At 43.4% G+C, this 23,196-nt stretch overlaps 1 protein-coding gene across 1 annotated transcript in view; it reads left to right on the forward strand.

The window, feature by feature from the left end:
- The window catches only part of MPPED2 (metallophosphoesterase domain containing 2), a 154,172-nt gene extending 131,533 nt beyond the window's left edge, over positions 1-22,639 (forward strand). The window contains exons 4-6 of the mRNA XM_090267604.1: positions 15,223-15,338; positions 18,521-18,634; positions 21,263-22,639. Of these exons, the coding sequence (XP_090123730.1) occupies positions 15,223-15,338; positions 18,521-18,634; positions 21,263-21,381 (349 nt within the window). The 3' untranslated portion in view covers positions 21,382-22,639. The remainder of the gene's footprint in view (positions 1-15,222; positions 15,339-18,520; positions 18,635-21,262) is intronic.
- Positions 22,640-23,196: the final 557 nt, after the last annotated feature.

A 23,196-nucleotide genomic window follows, 5' to 3' on the forward strand; every position in this document is an offset into this window, starting at 1 on the left:
TCATTTCAAGAACTCAGGCCTGGCTCACATAAAGATACCTTTCAAAATAGAAATATAACACGCTTAGTTAAGCTCAGGCTTTTTGGTTTTGTTTTGAAAGCTATAAAGATGTAAACTGTAACCCTCTTTATTTTTAGCAGACACCTCTAGAAAACCTTGAACAATGTTCTATTTATAAAACAAAGAGTCTGTTTTCGTGTAAATGTGTTTAGTCTTTTTATAGGAGAAAGAGCAGGACTGAGTATCAGAAAAATGAAATATTTCTTTTTCCAGATTTCTTGAATTCATCAACAACTCTTACAAAACAGAACAAAACAAAACAGAATGATTGACCTGGTTTTGTTTCTGAGATCACCTGGAGGTTGATAAATTGTGCTTCATATTCTGAGTGGACTGGAACCGAATGAGTAACCTCCTGGTGGGAGAGGGAGTGGAATCTGAAATGACAGTACAGTCTGGCTTTTGTAAGAGTTAGACTGCTGAGTGAGAGCAGACCTAAATAATTCTCTGGTTAAATTATTTTACTATCACATTATATAAAACATTTATAATTTCATCATCCTTCAAGGCATAAAACATGAAGAAGAAACCTTGGCGGAGTTGAATTCCATGGCTGTGAAAGATTCTGGAGTGAAAATAAGTGACCCAGTACCACTGCAAAGTAGTGTTAGGAGCAGTCAGGTTCCACCCTTTTGCTTTGTCACCCTGATCAATTATATGATGCTAGTCCTCCAGTCTTGACACTGATCGTAATAAAATCAACATTTCTTTAGTGTTTGTTATGTGCCAAGGACCCCGCTGAGAACTTTACACTGATGATCTTATTTAATTCTCTCAACAATGTATCGATGAAGTAGGTACTAGAGTTATTGTCACCAGTCTACAGAGGGGCAAACTGAGACTCAGGTGCAGCAGGAGGTATACACACCAGTTGAGACACAGGTGTGACAGCAGAGCCTTGCTGGGAATGACCCTTCAGTTCCTCTTTGAGCCAACAGTGCAAGCTGCTCGATGCCAGAGGCTTGCCGTGGAGTCAGGCGCTGATTTCCACGCTTGCTTTTTTTTTTTTTTTTTTTTAAATAGAAATCCAGGAAAGCTCCATACTACTCCTGACCAAAATAATAGCTACCTTGTTCCTCCTCACATTTTTTCCAGTCATCGCCCATCCCAGGAAAGGTCAGGTGTGACCCGCCTTCACATGGCCATCTCACCTGGCAGGTATTTCCATTTGTACACCCAGTTGTCTGTGTGCCTGGCTGCCTCCGCATCCCCTTTCATTTCTGATCTCCCCTTAATACAGAACCGGCTGTGTAGCAATCGTTCAGCCAATGTATAATGAGAGATGAAAAGAGCATGCTTACATGTAGATTATATGTAAATTCGAACACGGCTGTGAGCTAACTTTTCCACGCAGTAGCTTGTCTTAAGTTCTGTGTTGCCCCTAGTCTTCACAACTAGTGCTTGCATAATGGACATATTATTGGATATTCCAATCATACTAATTTTCTCAACCATTCGATTGTTACACAGAATTTAGGATATACTTGTCTCTAGTGTCTTGCTCTTAAAAATAACACTGTGGTGAATAACTGCACATAGCTCTTTTTTTCTTGCTTTTTGGATTACTTTATTAGGACACAATCCCTAAACAGGAATTACTGAATCGTAGTACAAATATTTGTACACTCTGTGATCACACTGTGCAATAGAAATAGAACAGGAACCACATATATAATTTAAATTTTTATGGTAGCGTCATTAAAAAGTGAAAAAATGTGAAATGTATTTTAAAAATATTTTTTATTTAATCCACTGTCACCAATATATTATCATTTAAACATGTAATGGATATATAAATTAAGATATTTTAATTTCCTTATTTGCATGAAGTACCCAAAATAACGTGTGTTTCATGTTTACAGTACATCTCAAGTCATACTAGCCACATTTTGAGTGCTCAATAGGTACTATCGTATTTGGCAGCAAAGGCCTACATGATAATGAAGTTGTTTTTTTAAAAAAATATTTTTCAAAACTAGTTTTTTCATGCCCGCATAGAAATATAATTTTTTTACATTGCTTTGTATTCAGCAATCGGTCTAAACCCTCTAATTAATTATAAATTTGCTTGTTTCTTTTGAGTTTTTCATGTTAATGATCATATAATCAGATTAAATTCTTTCCTTTAATCCTTATACCATTTGTTTATATCTGTCTTTTTAATCATTTACACTATTACAGAGGGCCCCATCCCCCCACCTCTTTTGCCCACCTTCCCCGCCCCAGCCCTTGAACCTTGTTCCCTCTGGCCATCACCACACTGTTGTCTGTGTCTGTGGGCCACTGGGAGGAGTGAGCAGCAGGTTACATGAAGCAGAGGATGAAAGAAGATAATGAAGTATGTTTAAGTGGTGGTGGTTGTTTGAAAGCCCAACCTTAATCTGTCTTGCCCCATCTGAACCTCCAATCCTATATATTATCTGGATCTGTCCCTTGGGCCCCTACTCTAAACTCTCTTGCTCTTTTCATTATTACAATATTTTCTTGACGTCTCTTATGTATCAGGCACTGTGTTAGATCTTGGAGAGCCCACTAGAAATAGGACACAGCTCACACTCTGTTGGGGAAGATAGACATATTCATAACCCAACTTTTGCCTCAAATGCTTGTTGCGATGAGGTGGGAAATAAGTTAAAACGCACAGATGCACACACCTGGGCCAGTAATAATGGAGAGTATGACAAATTGCACAAATGACAATTAAACAAAGTGCTGAGGGCATTGGGAGAGCTTGTTGGGGAAAAATATGAGCTGAGCCTTGAGGGCTCAGTAGAATTTTAATGGGCAGAGAGAGGAGGAGGACAATTTTGCCTGTGACTATCTCGTTATCCCAACCAGATGGCAGGTTGGGACGGTCTCTCATTGTATTTAGATCTCCCTGGAGGCCTTGCCAGAGCCTCGCAGTGGAAGGTGCTCAATAATGGTTGCTGAGCCCAATGAATAATATATGGTTGGCTGGCACACAGCGAGGGAGACACGGGGTCTGTCTGTTTGCTTTAACCTCTGAATTGAAGGGGCAGCTTAAGCTTTTCACTCATTCCTCTGATTGTGTGCACTGCCAGTTTGCCGTCACCGTCTTCTCACTTTACTAAATCGGTCTGGACTGAAGCTAGTCGTTTAGAGCCAAAATGGTAGATTAATGGGGCCAACAGTTTAACTTACATCTGACCTACTTGTCACTTATTCCGGTTTTTCTGAGCTTTTCAAATGGCACAAACAGGCAACACGGACAGCCAGTGATACGGGAATGAGAAGACACTTCATCAGAAGGCACTTTCCCTTTCATTGCTACTCGCTTCTCTGCGCACATGTGTTTGATGACCTCGCAAGTATCATAGGAATTGTTATGCCATTGCAGAGTTAAGGGAACAGGAGGTCAGAGAGGTTACTTGCTCAAGGTTATGTAGCAAGTAAGTAGGAAGAGCCAGGACTGGAGCCCATGTCTTCTAACGGCACGTGGTGCCGTCCCGTTATCTGAAGCTGATCCACCAGGATCTGAATGCCATCCCTAGTTGCTTCAAGACAAATTCACCCAGTTCTTTGGTATCTACACTCTAACTCTGAGAAATGGAGAGAAGGTACCTTTTGTGGGGCTACAGAGAAGATAAATGAGGAAACAAAAACCAAGGAGTCGCTGCTAATAATATTTATATTAGCATTCATAATGATGATAAGAACTGATATCTAATTCTTATAGAGGGAAAACACATATGTAATGCAAAAGCATTACATACATTATCACAGTCTACTCTCACAACAGATCTCGTGACTGGCATTATCTCCACTTTATAGATGAGAAATCTGAGATCAGACTTGCCCAAGGTCACATTGCTGCGAGGAAAACAGTTGGAATTTGAACCTAGACCTAACTTTTAACATTGCGTATGTAATCACTGTACTACAAAAGTATGTTCATGCCATCTCAGCGGTAAGTGACCTGGGGCACGTTACTAAAATTCTGTATGCCACTTTCTCTAAAATTAATGCCTTGCCCACCACTCAGGATTATTGTGAGAATGATTTGTCATAAGCACTGTGCAGTTACACAATATTATCTACATTTAAACTGAAATTCCTCATAGAATGAGAGATGAAGCACCACCACAGCGGTGCCTGGCACACAGCAGGTGCCCAGTACATGTGTATTGAATTACTTGAATGAATACAAGACCTCTGCTACTGAAGAAGCCTTTCTCTTCCCACGGGTGGTAATGAGGTGGGAAGAGAAGAAAGGCAAGCCCTACATCATCTTCCTGGGCAAAAGTGCCCCAAATCCAGTGCTTTCTTCACCCCCTAGAGGAACCAGCTTTGCAGTCACAGTAGAGCCTAAATAGATAATGAATTCTCCGGATACCCCTCTCTACACTCAGCTTGCATTTGGCTGAATGGAGATTTTTTTTTTTTTTAATGCTGAATAATTTTTTCTTTCTAAAGATATAAAGTCAGTATAGAAAAGGTAGGAAATAATAGACAAACAGAAAAAGTAAAAAATATTATCCTTAATCTTTCTCCCACCCCCAAGATAACCATTCATTCAGCATGTTGGTCTGTTTATTTTTTCTAAGCATTTTTGGCATAGTTGAATTTATACTGAAATGCAAATGAACACTTTGCTTTTCCATTGACCATCAAAGAATACACATTCCCTCATGAAGTTATAAACCCTTCATGAACACCCACTCTTAACTCTGTTCAGCTGGTAAATACTTAAGTGTCTGCTCTGTTCCAGGTGTTAGGGATGACGCCGTGGTGAACCAGACTGAAGTCACTGAGCTTCCAAGCTACCTTGTTATGCTTAATGAGTAGCTACATAGTATTTTATCGTCCACTTAAAACTTACTCTCTTTGGATCTGTTTTTTAGGTGACAGGTTTTCTTTACAGTACAATCCTCCCCAGCTATATCTGTCTGGGGCCCTAGAATATGAAATAGTATCGCAAGAAGCCAGCATTAGCCATGTAAATATGTGACAATACACACTCACACACTCTAAATTAAATTAAACATAATAAAATGTATTATTCTCCATTGGGGGGGGGGTCAGAGATTCCATCAGTCCCTCAACTTCTAAGGGTTTGCTAGGTAATGTGACAAAATCTAGCTAATCCTGAACCCACCTTTTCTCTTTTTTTACTCTTTTGGGAAATCTAAGTTGGAAAAGCACTCTTACCTGCTCAGGTTTTGTGACATGTCTCCAGGGTAGGAAACAGGGGTGAGGCAGGTGCAGGTGCTCTCTGCCGAGTTGCCTGAGTGCTTGGCAGTCTTCCCACCTCCTCCACTGTCCTGTTTGTCCTGTGCTTCGGAGCCAGCCAGGTGTGTGAGACACGCTGCTCTCACAGGCTCAGTCTCTTACTAGGATATGGTGTTGTGTTTTGTGGTCCTGGTTTCAGCTGAAAAGCCTTATTTATGAAGGGGTGTATGCATGAGGAATTATGCGTTGGTCACTTGCTGCCCTGGGGGACAGTCTGTACTTGGAATTGCTGGATGACTTCTCAGATCATCCTGATGTTTCTCTGAAATTAGGTTACTAAGAAATAAAGGCCAGGGTTTAAAGACTTCTGTCCAGGGCAACTTGACCTATGAAGTGGTGAACTGTGGGTTTATCCTGGCAACTGAGTCCCATTTTGTATTCCCAGCACTGACCTTGACAGAACCTGGCTCACAACAGGCATCCAGGTTACATCTGTTGAATGACTTAATGTCCCAGAAATACCAGACTGAGCCTGCCCTCGCTGGGCTTTCGGTCCTGTAACTGCACACTTCATAAAGAAAGGGACTCCAACTTCTCATCCATGTCATCCAGCCAAGCGTGGTGCCTCCCACACCTGAGACTTGCAGAAACCTTACATGAAAAAAATGAATGCTGTATACCCATGCAGTGGAATATTATTCATTCAAAAAAAAAAGGAATTAATTTCTAACATATCCATGCTGCAGCATGGATGAGCCATGAACACACTGTGCTGAGCAAAATAAGCCAGACCCAAAAGAGCAGATATTGTGTGATTCCACTTATATGAGGTACCCTAGCATAGTCATACTGATAGAGATGGAAAATAGAATGGTGGTTTCCAGGGGCTGTGGGCAGAGGGTGATGGGGAGCCTTTGATGACTACAGAGCTTCCCTTTGGGATGATGAAACGTTCTGGAGCTGGATAGTGGTGATGGTTGTACAACAGTGTGAATATACTCAATACCATTGAATTTGAATTATACACTTAAAAATGGTGAGAACATTGAGCGTTGGCCTGTGAACCAAGTGTCGCTGGTTCAATTCCCAGTCAGGGCACATGACACGGTTGCACATCAGGTCCCCAGTTGGGGGCATGTGAGAGGCAACAGCACATTGATGTTTCTCTTCCTCTCTCCTTTCCCCTCTCTCTAAAAACAGATAAAAATAAAATAAAATAATAAAATAGTAAAATAAAATAACCTTGTTAAAAAATTAATTAATTTAAAAAAAGATTCCTTTTTAAAACATGGTGAGAACGTTAAATTTTATGTTATGTATTTTTTTACTATAGTAAAAAATGATACTAAAAACAAAGGGGAAAAGGTGAAGGCTGCTTTTCTTTCTACTTCTCGCCAACTACTGAGCCTGCCTTTTTCTGTCAAACCTGGATTGCGCGTGCTGTGACGTCCCTATCTGAGGAATTCTCCCTGCCGGGCGTTAGTTATCAGGGCCAGTGCTACTGGGAGCTGCTGAGTCAGGGCCCATCCTCTGATCAGGCGCCCTGGTACCGCTCCTCTGAGTTCCTCAGCCACAGCACAAAGAGACGCTCAGGGAAGCACCCAGGCATGCCCCACCTCTGCTTCCTCTGCCCACCCAGGCAGAGGTCCTCCCATGGCCTTTCCTCTGCCGTCAAGCTCTCTGCATGAGGGATGGGCACACTTTCCCTCACGTTCTTATGGGAAAGCAATGGATTGAAAATCTTCCTCTATCCGTTATGAACTTGTTTATAAGATTAAAGACAGGTATGCTTAGGAGGGCCAGGCAGACACTGTTATTTTTAATAATTCAGGGCACACCAAGTTCAACAACAGGTCATAGTGATTTTTTTCCCCCTTGGTTCCTAAAGCAAAGTCTGCTTCCACCATCTCCTTTCCAGCAGAGGAAAGGAAAATGGGCAACAGAGGCTTACTTCTGACACTTGTTCCTTATTAGTGACAAGAAAGGGGACACCATTGACATGTTTGTACAGGCCGGAGCATGTGCTGCCTTGGTTTGCGCAGCCTCTGTTCCTAGCTCGTGGGTCTTGGGCGATTACCTCAGGCAGGATTTGCTCCTGTCCTGTCCACGGCATACAGACCACATCCTTCACCCAGACCTACCCTTTATCAAAACAGTGTCTCTTTTCACCCAAGGCCCTCCTAACAGAAGACCAGAGTTACAAAGTCATAGCGAAGAGATGGGACCAGGCAGCTGGCACGAGAGGAGCCAGCACTGCCCTTTGGTGGCTGCTGAGCTTCCTGTGGTTGGGGCCAGGCAGCTGCCCAGAGGTGGAAACCCTGCCCTGAAGTTAAGTTGTCCCTCCCTCTCCTACTCAGTTCATGTGCCTGTTGCTTTGCTGCACAAGATGCGAAGCCCCTCTGTTGCCTAATTCAAGACATCTTTTTAATTGCACGGAAAAGGAACTCCCAGGCTACCAAGCAGAGGGACTCGGGGAGAGGAGGTTGGCCCTTCAGAGCTGAGAAGAGAGAAGGAGGCAAGGAGGGGAGCGGGCCAGGTGTCTGCCTTTCATCTGGATGTTCAGGATGGCACATCTGGTGCCAGGGAAACTGCTTTTTCTAACTGATGGGAAGCTCTGCAGTCGAGGGAGGGCTGAGCTGTCAGGTGAGCTGGGGATCAAGAATTATCATGACAGTTCATGGCATGTGAAAGGCGCTGTGAAGTGCCATGTGATTTTAACCAGCGGTGGTTAAATTAGCTTCTCTTGGACCTGGTGTGATGTGTAGTCAGAGATGGGCCCGTCGCGGCTGGGAGTGCCAGGCCTGGAGGAGGCTGCAATTCTGAAAAGAAAGTATATGTGGGAGCTAGCCGGCTCTGGGTTTTGCTTCACGGAGGTGCCAGGCGGCAGTGGTGTCATTAATAAGTAGCTTGTCAGTTCCTCCAGTGAACCTCTCCGACCCCTCTAGTATAAATATTCCAAGGACCCAAAGTAACCTTCTTCCTGAAACTTCCCCGATTTAAGTCCCTGTCAAAATCTAACCACCTGTACCAGCCGGCTCAGCAGCCTTGACTAACTGCTTTGCCCTGTGCTCTCGCATTCCGCAGGGTTGTCTATGCGCGACTGAGCCAGGCAGTGAGCGAGGGAGCACCTCTCGGAAAAACTTCCACTCCGAAGTGGACTGAGGAAGTGCCTTTGAATAAGCAATCACCTGGAGGAAATTGGTCTCTCTAGCCAGCTAGTACTGCTTGCCTATTCACTGGGGACTTCTCAAAAGTCTGAGGCTGGAATGCCTATGATTTGATGAGCCATAGCTTGGGGAAGTCTAGAGAGAAAAAGTAACATGAGCAACTCTGTGTGTGAGTGTGTGTGTGTGTGTGTGTGTGTGTGTGTGTGCATGTGTGTGTGTGTGTATGCATACCTGCACTCAGATTGCTAATATATCTCATATATAAATTAGAAGGTGTACATTAACACTTTATGGCAGTAGTCTGCCGAAAGTTTTACATACATTATGTCACGTTATTCCCATAGGCAGTTATTCTGTTTCTATTTGAAAGATGAGGTGACTGAGGCTCAGAGAAGCCAGTAAGTAGACCTGGGACTTGAACATAGGTCCTTGGACTCGGTGATCTGTGCTCATACCACTACCTATAAAACAAGAATGGCTAACTTTTACAGAGCCCCCAGGATCTCAGACCTCTTAGTGACATGCCCCAAACACTGGCTCTTAAGTCTGGTATGTGAGCCCTCCCATTTTCTCCTTCAGAGCTTCCAGGCAGAACTCCAGTGGAGCCCACCTGGGCCTTCCGAGCCCTCATCTCTGCAGGAGGCACCTAGGAGGCTGTACGAATATAAGAGTCCCATACATCAGAAGGTTGTGGGCTCGACCCCCAGTCAGATCACATACCTAGGTTGTGGGTTCAATCCCCGGTCGGCGTACATACAGGAGGCAATCGATCGATGTTTTTCTCTCTCATGTCAATGTTTCTCTCTCTCTCTCTCTCTCTCTCTCTCTGTTTCTCTCTCTCTCTCTCTCTCTCTCTCTCTCTCTCTCTCCCCCCACCCCCTTCTCTGTCTTTAAAATCAATAAACATATCTTCGGGTGAGGAGTATAAAAAAAAAAAAATAAGAACCCCAAGTCATTGTGATACACTTTGCCCAGAACCCTTCTGTCCATGGAGAGTTTGTGGCACCAACCAACACCAGGGCTATGAACCTGAGCAGCCCTTCTGAGCTGAACAAGTACCAAGTTCTTGCTTCCGAATCCTGCTTTTCTGAGGTGCGCCCATCCCCCACTGAGGTTGGTAGGGAGTAAACAGCCATTCGCCTGTCCAAACCTAGGATTTATGGTCCAGCACCGCCCTGCTGCCCACAGCACCATGAACTGCAAACACGGATGACCTTTGCTGTGATTTCATCTCCACCTGCTTCCACACAGAAAACCTGTTTTGTATTGACATTGTTTGAAACAAGTTCTGCCTCTGTGAACTCCCTTAGTGCCTGCTCCTGACTTTCAGCCCAGAGAGGCCAAGTGCCTCTAATTCCAAGAGCAGGGGGGAGGGGTGCCTTGAGAGCACCCCCAGCTTCATCCGTCTGAGGCTTCTGTCCAGTAGCTTCAGGCAGATGCATTATTGCCCTTCCTTCCAGGGTTTTCTAATCCCTCTCTCTGAGGGGATGGGTTATGGGCTCCATTTGGCCCACTGGCAATAGGGTGCTTTGTGGAATGTTTTCTTACAAGTTGGTTCCCATGTGGCATTTGTTAGTCACAGCTAATTATGAAGTCCTTGGCTGAGGCAATAGACATTGTTCCCTTGGATTCCTCTCTCCTCCTTTTCCCCCTGACCCCTGTTGTTATGGGACAAAACCCATTGTAGGTTGGGAGTTGGCTGCGGCACATACTTTTCAGTGAACCCCTGATGGGCTCACTGCTGGCGTTTCATGTTTCAGGTTGAAACTCCACTGGGTAAAACATCTTTCACTGATGCTAACACACTCTGTCTCTACTCTGTGTACTTATTTCTCCTGCACTGGGCTCAGTCCCTTACAGGCAATTTAAGTAATTCACTGAAAGCAATGCACAGCATTTAGTCAGAGCATTGGTAGTCCACACAGAATTCTAGAACATTAGGGTTTCCGGATCATAGGTTATCAAGGGCCAGGTTTTGCCAATGGTGCTCAGAGATGAAGGTCAGAAAGGAGGAGGGGGCTGCGTGAGCAAGCAGGTTCAGCAAGAGCACCCCTACAGGGAACTGCTTTGAGTTCTGGTTTCTGCATGCAGTTCCTACAACCTAAAAACAATCCTGAAATCCACTAATCAAATCCACCCACTCATTCATTTCTCAGGAGTGGAAACTGGCTCACTAAGGGTCTTTCTCTTATTGAAGGTCCACATGAGTTAGCGAATTGATGCCAGATTGAGAATTAGCACATGGGTCTCCCAACTTCTGTATGCCCCGTTTACAATATTATGCCAGGCTGGGATAATTCTGGAACCTGTCATTGGGCTACCTTCCTCATTGCCTGGCCACTGTCTTGTAGAAGAGGCCTTATCTAGAGGACACAGAAGAACAGAAAACATCGCAGAAAAGCCATAACAACATTGTTGAAGTCACACGTAGGTTTTTTGTTGTTGTTTTTTCAGAGAAAGAGAGAAAGGAAGAGAGATAGAGAAACATCGATTTGTTGTTCCACTTATTTATACGTTCATTGGTTGCTTCTTATATTTGTTCTGACCTGGGATGGAACCCACACCCTTGGCATATCAGGACAATGCTTTAACTGAGCTACCCGGTCAGTTAGTTTTTCCAGCGAGCCACCTCATTCGCGTGACGCCATGGTACCTTCCGGGGTAGTATGGTACACAGCCTCAGGACCTGTATGGAGCAGCCCTGTTTTTACTTTATGTTCGTGGGAGCCAAAGCTGAAATTGAACTACAAGATTTTAGTTCAGCATTATGCAAAGAAAAAACACAGGCTTTGGAGCGAGCAGACCTGGGTTCAAATGTGAGCTTCCAGGTTACTTGATATTACTGATCTTTAGCCTTTTTATCTAAAAATAAAGCTGATAATGCATAGCTCAAGGATTGTTGTGGGAAATGAAATTTAATAGTCTTTGCGAAACCTCTACGTAAAGCAGATCGGGGACTTGATAAATGTGCTCTTTCCAATGACATAAACTCTTTGTTGCTGTCATACATGTACAGGTTTGAGTCAACATGGAAGCCAGGCATTTTTAAAGTTTACCCTTAAACTGGGAAACGTGTGGATTTTGTCACAAGCTTAACATTAACCGAGGGAAATTTGGGGTGTCTATAGACCATGGGCTGTCTTAGTCTTTTGCAGTGAGGTTATAACCCGGAGCATGTCCTGGGGGGGGATAGGGCTGTGAGTTTCTAAGAGAACATTCTTCAAGGGGAAACTGGAAAGACTGAAAAACTTCCGGTCCTGTTTCTTTGACGCTGGAAGCCCCTGGGCCGTCCCAGAGGTTCAGAGGCTGACTGCCCTCAGCCAGACTCTGGCAGCGAAATCAGAGCCTCTCATTGTACCAGCTACTTGGGTGTGCTTGGGAGTCTGTCAAACCTTCCTTATTCGCCATTCAGACAGGAACCATAGGCCCAGAGGCTTGTTTTCAAAATCTAGGAAAACAGATGTTTTTGCTTATTTTTCTCTCTCTCCTGCCAAAATGCTCACTGAGTTTTTCACTGGGTTCTGAACTTGTCCTTTTTTTTTTTTTTCCTTTTTCTTACTTTTAAGACAAAGCATGGAAAGGGGTCATTGTACAATAAAATGAAGAGGAAAGGTGGGCATTGCAAATGGGGAAAGCTCTGTTTTGGACTCTAATGAAAATGTTTTTGATTCTGAAGGCAGGGAGGCCGAGAAAACAAGAGAGAGTGAGCCGGACTAATTGAGCTCAGGAAGGGTCTGCCTGGCATCGTCCCCAGGCCTGCCATACCGGTTCCCCACCTCTGCCCCTGGCACTCAGACTGAGATGAGATAGCAAGCACTGTCTTTCACTCAGAGGAAATCAAAAGCATCGTATGGAACCGAGCAAGGCAGTGTGGCTGTGGGAGGGCCGTGTTGGTTAAACACGTGCTGTGTACTATGTGAGGTCCGTGCCACTCACAGTCTCTGAATGTTACCGCCAGCTCAGACACATTAGGTACTGTATTCATTTCCTATGGTTGCTGCAGCACATTGCCACAAATTCCATGGCTTAAAACGACACATATTTATTACCTTACCATCTGTGGGTCAGAATTCTGACACGGGTCTCACTAGGCTGAAATCTAGGGGTCAGCAGGGTTGTGTTCCTTTCTGGAGGCTCCGTGGGAGAAGTTCCTTATCTTTTCCAGCTTCTAGAGGCTGCCCACATTCCTTGGCTTGTGTTCTCTCCCTTCTGCTTCAAAGCCAGCCACAGCAGGTTGAGTCCTTCTTGCACTGCCTCACTCCAAGCTCCTCTTCTGTTTCCCTCCTCCACTTTCAGGGAAGCCTGTGGTTACATTGGGCCTACCCAGGTAATGCAGGATAATCTCCCTAATTTAAGATCAGCTGATTAGCTCCTGAATGCCACGGCAACCTTAATTCCCCTTTGCTATGTAAGGTAACATATTTACAGGTTCCAAGAATTAGAATATAAACATCTTGTGGGTGCGGGGAGATTATTGCCTACCATGGGTACACAGGTCATTTCTACACTAAATGCAATAATTGTATACATTAGGACGCTTTCAGTTGCAAGAAGCAAGATCTAACTCAAACTAATAATTAAAAAAAAAGGATTTTTTTCTACCTTAGAAGGCAAATGCGATTGGCTTCAGGCGTAGCTGGATCCCCATGTCTAAAGGGGTCCTCAAGGCACGATTTCTGTTGGCTTTCTTTGTGGTGGTTTGATTTTCAAGCCCAGGTTATCTGCATGGTAGCAATAGAAAGCTCCCAGACAATTCCAGGCTTACATAGGTCTCAAGACTCAGGATCCCAGAGAGGATATCATGACTTCTTTTTAGGTGGCACCAGCAAAATCCTGAGGTTTACTCTCATTGGCCTAATTGAGGTCATACAGACAGTCCTAGACCCATCACTGTCCAGGGAGAGGCAACCCATGTTTCATTCTAGAGCGGGGATAAGGCAGTCGCACCAGAGCACATGTGCTGGGTTGGAGAGGGAAAGGTTCCCGAGAGGAAACTTGGATGCCGTGACCAAAGGAAAGAGGGAAGACAAAAACCACTGGTGCTCACTACATCAGCTTGCTGCTAGATTTCAGACCCAAGGCATAGACATATTATTGCAGCTAAGAGCTCATTTGGCTTCAGGCATCAAGACTCTCAAACTTGAAAGAGTACAGAAGGGGCTCACCCAGAACAAAAAGTTCTAAGTTCGTTTGGGTAGTATATAAGAAGAGGAATGGCGTGATTAAGAGTATGGGTTTTGCAACCAGCCTGCTTCTGTTTATATCCAACTTATTGGCTGTGTTTACTTGACTTCTCTGTGCCTCAGCTTCCTCATCTATAAGACAGGGTTAACAATAGTACCCACCTTATAAGCTTGTTGGGAGGTTTAAATATGTTACTACAGATAAAGTGCTTAGAATAGTACCTAAACATAAATGTTCAGTAAATAATAGCTCTAATTATTATTGTTATTTTTATTATATTACTGTTGTTATCACAAGTAAGCTTCCTGAGGATGGCTTAGGGACTTTTGAAGGCAGTTAAGAATCAGGTCAGATACTTACTTGGTTTCTCTTTTTCTGACTGGGGCTACCCAGTCTCTTATCTCTGGAACTTTCTCTCTCTGAAGCCAGCAGGAACTGAGCTTCTCACCTGTAGCGTGGATTTTCACATGGCTTTTAGTCGCCATTCTTTCCCCTCTGGCCTTGACCACACAGGTCCACCGCCAAATAGTGGGTCAGTGTTTCGGAGTCAGAGTCTTGAGAGAATCTCATTAGTCTGGGCCTGATTGGCTTTAGGGAAGAATGCACCTTGTTTCATTAGCTGTGACTGACCAGGTGACCTTGCTGGCACACAACGTTACCTCTTTCAGTAGTCAAGGAAGGGGCAGCTGAAGTTGAAGGAGAAAGGCCTAAGCCAGAAAACTGACCAACTTGTCTTTTACGTGTGTGCCGTAACAGACTGGGAATTGCAGAAATAATGGTTATAGCTAGATGTGTGGCGCTAGGACAACACTGAACTGCTCTGTTCTGAGAGACTTCAGCTTGTGGTCTTTGCAGAGGAAAATTGATTCTGTTATTATAAATGGTAGAGACATTTTCAGCTCCAGTTAGAAACGCTCATTGGATGGGCAAAGGCCCCAAAGCATTGATCTCAGAACCTCCCATCTAGAGCAGGAGTTCCTGAAAGGCTGGATTCCAGAGTGACCAGGGACCTCCCCAGAAATCTTCCCTCTGGTGGCAGAAGGAAAATTCCTCATTGGCCTTTTGTCCCCTGTGCTCCGTCTCACCTTTCAGAGCCCCCCCCCCCTTTCCCCCGCATTCTCAGTCCAGGGTATTCTCCGAGTACACAGGTTTCTGCCCCCAGAGCACCTGTCCTCTGTTCCAAGGGCTTGAGTGAGACTCCTTCTGGGGAAGCAGTTCCACAGCGATGGGGAGAAAGAAGGGGTACCAGTGGAATTTCTGAGCTCTGAGGCAGTCCAGGAAGGGTGGAAATGCTTCGGATCTGGGCTGGGCATTTTAGGAAGCACTGAGATTTGGGGGGAGACAGAGCATTGTTAAGATGTTGATAGAAGTCTGCTGGGAACGTCTCCGCGGCAAAGGCGTTCGTGCCCCTTTCTAGTTGAACCATTCGCAGGCTGCGCACGTGCTGTCAGACGGGTTGGTTTTGAAGCAGTCAACAAAAAAAGCATCCCCACTGCCAGGGCCAAGTATCAAAAAGAGAAAAGAGAGCAATGCAAACCGTGGGGGAATGTGCGAGAGAAATGTTGCAGAGCAGAAACGAGGCTCTGCTGGCCTGACACCGTGTGCATTATCTCCCCCGAAGGACCCCCTGGTTTAATGGATGGGGCTTTAACCTGCCCAGAGGTCAGTCTCTGCTGGACAAATGGAACCTCATCCCTGAGGGCATCGACATTCTCATGACACACGGACCTCCTCTAGGTAAGTGAAGCAAAGGTTGTCCTTTTTGTCATACCAGATGCGTTTTTTTTCCCCAAGCATAATGAATCAATGCTTTGGGGTCATAATCATTCTCCTTAAAAAAAAAAAAAAAAAAAGTGACTACAAAAAGAAAAGTGTCTGTGTCTTCAAAGAAACCCAGTATGATAATTAAACTCAGCGGTTCTGCTGGGCTTACAGGTGTTCTTGAAATTAAATTTTTTGATTTAGTCAAGTCAGGAAAAAATCAAATGAGTATGGAGCACCACAGTCATTGGAGCTTGATCATGTATTTTAAGAACTGTATTCCCTTTGGAAGAAGAAGGTGAGGATTGGGAGGAAGACGGAGACCTCCCTCCCAGTCACAGACTTTTCCATGGCAGTGAAATAATGGAAACTTTTGTTCAAAGAAGCTCTTTCCCCCTCCCCATATCATAATGTAAGCTGGGAGATCGTTAAAGTTCAACAGTTGTGCTGGATATATGACAAAATGGTTTTTTTAGCTAAGATGCTAAATAAGGACTTAAATTGAATGTTACTTAAAGATACTCATCTTATAGAGATAGTGAGCCTGCAGCCAGGTTTAGATTGCCAGTGTGCTTCCAGGCTGCCTTTCGCTACCCAGATGGTGGGTCAAAAGATGATTACTTGACTTATATAATAGTCTTCTAGTTATTCATGAGCTTGTTAGCGGTTTGGCTTAGCCAGGGAACATTTTCTAAACATGACTACCACCTTGATTCCTCAGCTACTCAGTATCTATTATGCCAGGACCTCCCTTGTCAACCTAAGGTGTGCTGAGGAAATGCAGATGTTGCGCTTTTTCAGTAAGAGGTTTTCTTTCTCTCTTTTAGTTTAAGTTGTGGTTAAAACACACACACACACACACACACACACAGACCATGAAATCAACCCTCTGAACAAATTTTTACATGTACTAGAAAAGTTTTCTCAATCATCTTGATGTGGCAAGAGGGAGAAAACACTTAATACAAAAATACACGGTTTTCACAATGTTTTTTCATGTGGTTTGGGGTTATTATCCATGTCACCTTCCTCCTCCGTGAACCTGAAAAATAAAAAAGCTAACACATATCTCCTAATATAAATTTAATCTTGGTAGATATTTTCCCCTTCAAGCCACTGCTCTCCTGCCCTCACAGGGGAAGTATTTTATGTGTCACAAAAAAAAAAAAAAAAAAAACAGCAGATGGGAGGACCCGGGCCTGAGCCATGCTGGCACATTTTAACACCGGGGGAAACTAAGAGCAGGGAAGCCAGGCCTGTCGCAGACGGGGAGACTGTAGACTTGCACAAGGTCAGCACTGCCTGATGTTCTCCACATGTTGGAATCACCGTCCCCATGCTTTTTTCCCCATCCCATGTTTTAAAAGATTTTACATATCCACAATCTGTATCAAGTCATAATTAATTCAGTTCCCTCTTTTGCAATCATTAGAGACTAACTAAATCTTTACATTGCTGATGAAATATTCTGCAGCACCATCACCCACTGAGATCCTCCAGAGATAGCATCCCAGCCAGGTGGGTGCTTTCCCTGAGCAGCCTGGTTGGGTGCAGACATGATTCCCCGTAGGATGTTTCCTATGGTATAAGGGACTTGGACATCCCTGGCCTAGAGACGTTTATGTACCTGAAGCATTATTTGGAATAAAAGTTGGAACAGGTCGATTGATTCACAGACCTCATCAAGTAATTAATTTTGGTACAAGAGAAAGTGGTAATAATGCTTAAGTCGGAATTCTAGCCTCCGAAGAATTCATTCTTACAGAGGAGGCTACCTACCCTCTCTCCTTGTAAAAAGTCAAGATGAAGCATCCAGAGGATGTCTGTGCATAGAGTACAGCCGGGTCTGGAGCTGTAAAATAAAAACTCAGGCAAAGTTTTCATAAGGTGAAGCTAAACATCAATCAGTATAGTTATTGGGATTCTTGTGAAAATGATGGATTGGGAGGTAGGAGTGGGTGGTGGGATTGGCCTTGAATTTTTGCCTGCTGGGGAGGGAAGCCAGCATACCCTGGAACTTGACCATTACGGTATAAGCAAGATGCTTTCTCTGGGGATTGCATATGAAATGAGATGTTTTCCCCCTTCCAGAAAAACACACCCATGCGGGAATATGCCAATTACTGTGGACTAAAGATTTTCTCCTCTAATTAACAAACTTTTAAAACCCCATTTGGATCCTTATAGGGCCCCCACTTTCACCTGATGTTCTTCCTACACTCTGTAGCACTCCAGCTAACGTGTCTTTACAGAGATGTTAAATCTTCATTTCTTCAGTCTCGCCAAAGTGGGATGAACTTGTCTGTCCCATTCTGGCCTATCATTTCTAAAGAGTAGGAATCACCTAATGGAGCTTAGGAGCCACGGAATGGATCCCCACTGATGATGATTCAGGCTTTTGTCCCATCTGCCTTCTGTACACCCCATCTTGCTAAAGCATCTGCACCATAATCACTCAGATAGCTGACTTCTGCTGTAATTGATGTCAGTTTTTATGGATTTTCTGCATTAAGGGTAGAACTAAGTGGCTTTTACATAAAGGTAGTCAATTAGCCCCAGCTTCCCGCATGCCGCGACGAGGTCACCGTTGCTGCCTATCGCCAGAGAGGAGACTGGCGGAGGCAATTGGTGTTCCCAAGCTTTGGTCACCAGGAAGCTCCAAGGGTTAAGAGTTGATACATCCAAAGCGAGCAAGGTATCCTGTGGCCAGGGTGCAGACAGCACCTCCCAAACTGTCTTCTCTGAATTATCTTGGAAGTCAACTGCTATCAGAAAGGTATAATAAAAAAGAAAAGTAACTAAATCGGGAGAGAAAGAGATATTACGGGACTGCCGGGAATAAGTGTCATTGGGCCCATGAAGAAGATTTGAAACGCGTGGCTGAATAAATCAAATCCCTTACGGGGGTGGGGAAGAGAATGTTAATTAACAGGAAGAAAAAAAATGGAAACCAAAAAAAAAAAATTTTTTTTTCAAGAACCTAAAGAAGACAAAGTGACAAGTGAAAAGTTCCTTAAAAGCCATTGTGAGCTTTAATGGAGAGGCTAGGATTACAGATAATGTAATAAACCTTCTGTGAGTTATGGCTTCCTGAAAGTCTAAATGAAACCTTACCTGAAGAAAGAAAATTAAGAGTATTGATTGCATTTTGCCCTTAGGTTTTCGAGACTGGGTTCCAAAGGAGCTTCAAAGAGTGGGCTGCGTGGAGCTTTTAAACACAGTCCAGAGGCGAGTCCGACCCAAGCTCCATGTGTTTGGTGGAATTCATGAAGGTAAGACCAGAAGAAAGGATCTGGTGACATATTGTGTCACTGACCCATGATCTCACTCCACAATGGGGACCTGAGCCACCCTTGGGGTAACTGGGGCAATAGTTTTCAAAGTCTTTCTACCAGTGGAACCCTTTCATCAGGTAACATGTGAGGAGAGACACTTGCACACAATGCTGATAAATATTTTATATGGAGCTGCTCTATTTTAAACAGAGTAGAGAATGGGAACCAGGACTGGCCCACCTAATAGAAAGCCCAGCACTCCCCTCAGGCAACTTCTGGAATTTCAGAGACCTATGAGGAACGTTTGATAACCACTCCTGTAGAACAACTGTGAAGTATAATAATAAAGGACACATTTTCTCCTCAAGAATGTTAGAAGAAATAGACTGGATATTAGACTAAGTAACTCCTATGGCTTCTTCCTAGCTCTAAATATTGTGTTTCATGTAGAGTGCACACAGAGACCCAGGAAGACAAGACATCCTTCAAAAAATAACGTTGGACATGCAGTGAAAGCTATAAAACCGAAGTGGCAGGAACCTGTCCATTTACATGTAGACATTTTCTTCCTAACCTCAGAGAACCATTTCAGTCTTCTCAGAAATCATCAGCACTGTCAGCTCCGGCTGAGGTTAAACAGAATAATTACATGTCCCCTAATTGCGAACTGGTCCAGTTGCCGTTTTCTGCCTTTCAGAGGAAGCTGGAGTCAAGTTCACGGAACCTGAATGTCTCCCAGAAAACTTTGGGGTTCTAGGTTTTGTCTGTCCTCCCTTTTGCAAGCCAGGGGGAACTGAACTGGGCCTTTGGACAGACCCAAACCCTCTTTCGGCGGGCCTTCGATTTTCTGGTCCTGCCACACTCTTCCTTCCAACTGCGTACCTTGTGCACTGCGTGTGTGTACGGAGACAGCTGCCCTATTCTCTCCCCCCTCTGCTTACAGCCGTTCTCTACAGTTATTTAGGAATCTGCATTTGAGGGGGTAAGGTCTATGTACCTGATGAAGCAAAAAAGCCAAGTTTGCTTTTCAAAGCCCGCAAGTCCAGTGGTGTCCTGACTTAGGCAAGAAACGAAGAACATATTGAAAATGACCCTACTGAGGGCAGAGAAAGGAAGTAAGCTCCACGTGCAGGTGCCAGCGGAGTGGGTGGAAAGCAGAGGTGCAGTTCCCCGAGAGTGGGTGTCTTCCTGCCCTGACTGAGCTGTAGTCCCTGAGAAGTCAGGCATGCTTTGCGGTGGGGGGAGTGGGAGCTCACGTTAAAGAGCACTTCTAGGGGCAACTATCAGGTTTGAATTCCTGCAGCATGCCTATGGGCTTGCATTTCATCCTTTTTTTCTTTTCCTTTTTTTTTTTTTTTAATCATTAATGAGCTTTAAACTAGCCAGACAATTGGGGAATTCCACTGAAGTCCCAAAATAATAAACTTGCTTAAAAGGGAAGAGATCATATTCAAATAAACTTGTCTCGATTTTATTCACTTAAGACAGCTAAAGAGGGCAGAAAGGGGGCAAATACCAGCCTCCTGATGGAGAGAGATAACAAGACTTTATGACCCCAGAACTAAACAGTGCACATTTTAAATGCCTCTTTTCTTTTCTTAAGAGATTTTTCCATTGACCCTCATTAAGCTCTCCACAGGCTTACTTGGAGAATTTTAGCAATTTGGAAGGGGGGGTAAAAAAAAACCTTATCAGTTATTTCTATAAATCCTGGAAATTTTATTTTTTCATGGGCATATTTTTCTATGCCATAGAGCCTGATACCAACATAAAGTTACAAGCTTAATTGCAGAGACTATAGGACAAACAAGGTATCCAGGGAAATGTGCAAATTTGCAAACATGCTGAAAATTTCAATGTATTAAAAATTGTTAAAGGATCATACTGACCAAAGACCCAGAGAAACTTTCTTAGCTTTCTTCCAATAGGTCACAAGAGATTTATACTGCCTATGGGAAGTGTTTTTGCTTGATCCAGTGTCCAGGAAGCTTAGAAAGCAGTGTCCTAGGGTGATGTTTCTCCAAATCACTTGGACCTTTGATTACTTGATCCTTTTGAATGAAATGGAATTCAGCATCAAAGCCATACAGTTCAAGTAAGATAAGATCACTTATTGTTAACTCTCAGGGAGGCAGTTTAGACATTATTTCATAGATAAGGAAGCTGAGCACCCTCCTCTCTGGATCCCAGTACAACACTCCTTCCTTCTTCATGCATCCGAAGACTGTTTGGGGCTTGGATGTGTCCCTGAGTTTATGTTCCTCGTTCTGTCCCCTAGAATATAATAGTTAACACAGGGCTTTGAAATGAAAATCATATTTTAAAAAGAGGGGAACATTTTTTTTATATTCTCAGTAGTAAAGACATTTTACAGCCTTTCCCTGACAGAGCTACTGTTTAAATAAGGAAGCACTTTTCTTTGAAGTAGAGGATTCTCCCTTTAAAGAAAGGAGAATAGAACCAGGAGGCCGTTTCTGAAAAAGTGGTTATATCTGGGGAGGCTCCACTGAATTTCACCTCATTATCCACTGGCGAAGATTTTTTTGTTTGTTTTCCTTGCCTGATGGCCTGCATCGAGTCTCTCTATCTGGATACATTAGAGTAAGCATGACACTCTCTCCACAGGTTACGGCATTATGACCGACGGTTACACAACGTACATCAATGCCTCAACGTGTACAGTCAGCTTTCAACCGACCAACCCTCCAATTATATTTGACCTTCCGAACCCACAGGGTTCCTGAAGCTCTGGATGCCCAACTGGAATGTGAGGGAAGGTCTATAAACTGCCATTTTTTCTAATTACAAATTTACATTCTCTTACTTGTTTATTTCCAAATCTTGTGAGTTCTTTTTGTAAATTGCTGGAACAAAAAAACAAACAAACAAAATGATGCTAGAGGTTGTGCTTCTTCTTTATTATTATTAATTATTTTTAAATGGGGTATCCATTTGAAATCAGAGGAGCATTGTGAATTTGTAAAATGACTTCTGTTTCCTCAAAGGCCACGCCATTGTAAATTGTTAGTGTTCACCAAAGGACAGCCAAGCTTTCTTTTTAAAAAGGTGATAAAAGTCTTATTTTAATATGCTTTAAGCTGGAAGAAAAAGAAAAATGAAAAACAGGTAGGCAGTGTTTTAAAAACCAACCAGATTTGCACAACTGTTTTAAGAGTATTGTTTGAACTGTTTTATTTTTTGATGTTTTGTTGTTATTTTCTTGATAATGCTTCTTTTTTGCAGGCCCGGATTTATAGTAATCTTTTCAACAAAAGTCGGCGTGGAGAAAGACTTCCCTTCACACTCTCACTATAATGAAAGTTGTGTCAAGGGAAGAAAACGGCCCTCGTTCAAAGGGTGGCTTAGTTTGTGAAATCCATACTGTGGTTATACAAGGTCTCATTGTTTGTTTGTTTCCTTTAAATTATTTTAGCTTTAAAAATATTGAAATGGAATCTGTTAAGAGCAGGTATTTCGTGCAGTGAAAAAAAAATGAGTGTGCAGACTCCTTTTTAATATGGGTTTATATATATAAGTATTTTTTTGTGTATTATGACTAAGTTAGGAGTTGAATATTGCCAAGGACAGGAGAGCTGCAGCATCCGCTTTGCAAAAGGATGCTGTTTAGGTGGGCATCAGAAGTCCGAAGGAGCTCACACATTCGCAGAACTCAAGGTCTTAAAGAGCTTGAGTTAAATCTAGGTACAGTTACAGGCGTGTATAGACGTTAATGGATGCAATGGAAGCTAACTAAAATAAGGCTTAGTTGTCCTTTATATTTAAAATACCCTGAATTGTCTTCTTACTTCCTCTCCCTCCCCCCATTTTGCACTGTGTGTCGATGCAATCTTCGCTAGCACAAAATATTGTCGCTAATAGTCATTTCTCTTTTCCCATTGTAAATGCTGTTGAGCTTTATTCTATTTTATGTTATCTTGTTAAGGAAATTTAGGAAAGCAGTGTTTCTTTAAATTTATTGTGATATTCTATATCTAGCGGCCTTTATATGCAAATAAAATTGCAAGATTTTTAAATCTGTGCTGTTTGGAGGGTTGGCTGGTGGGAGGATGGGGACTGAGCCCTGGGGGAGGGGAGGATTTATTCATATGCAACATCAGTACTCCCTTTCAAGAGAATTAGAATAAGTGACTTTTTTTTTTTCTCTGATTTTCAATAAATTTTTATTACCCACCATTCATGGGCTGGCAGGTAGATCGATAAGGCACTCGAGGTACTCTTTCCTTCCATCACACCGTCATCTATCTTGCCATAGATTTCAGAGGGTGAGGATTTCTCTTCGGCCATCGTCATTTCTATCAGAACGGAGTGACCGTGCAGGGGAGGCTGGGGGCTCTATCGTGCACCTGTGTGGTGGTGAGAAAGTGAACCATTGGGTAACAGAGTAAGCGCTACCCATGCTCCTTTATCCCCAGGAGCAGTTATCACCCCCTCACTATTTTCTTAATGATATGTGCCACTGAAATGCTGTGGCAGCCAGTGGGACAGGGGACACTGTGTTCTGTCTTTATTTTTCTCTGGAAGAACCATTGAAGAAATGC

The sequence above is a fragment of the Furipterus horrens genome, unplaced genomic scaffold (assembly GCF_987537825.1).
Source record: "Furipterus horrens unplaced genomic scaffold, mFurHor1.1.pri manual_scaffold_2, whole genome shotgun sequence".
Taxonomy (NCBI): Eukaryota; Metazoa; Chordata; class Mammalia; order Chiroptera; family Furipteridae; genus Furipterus; species Furipterus horrens.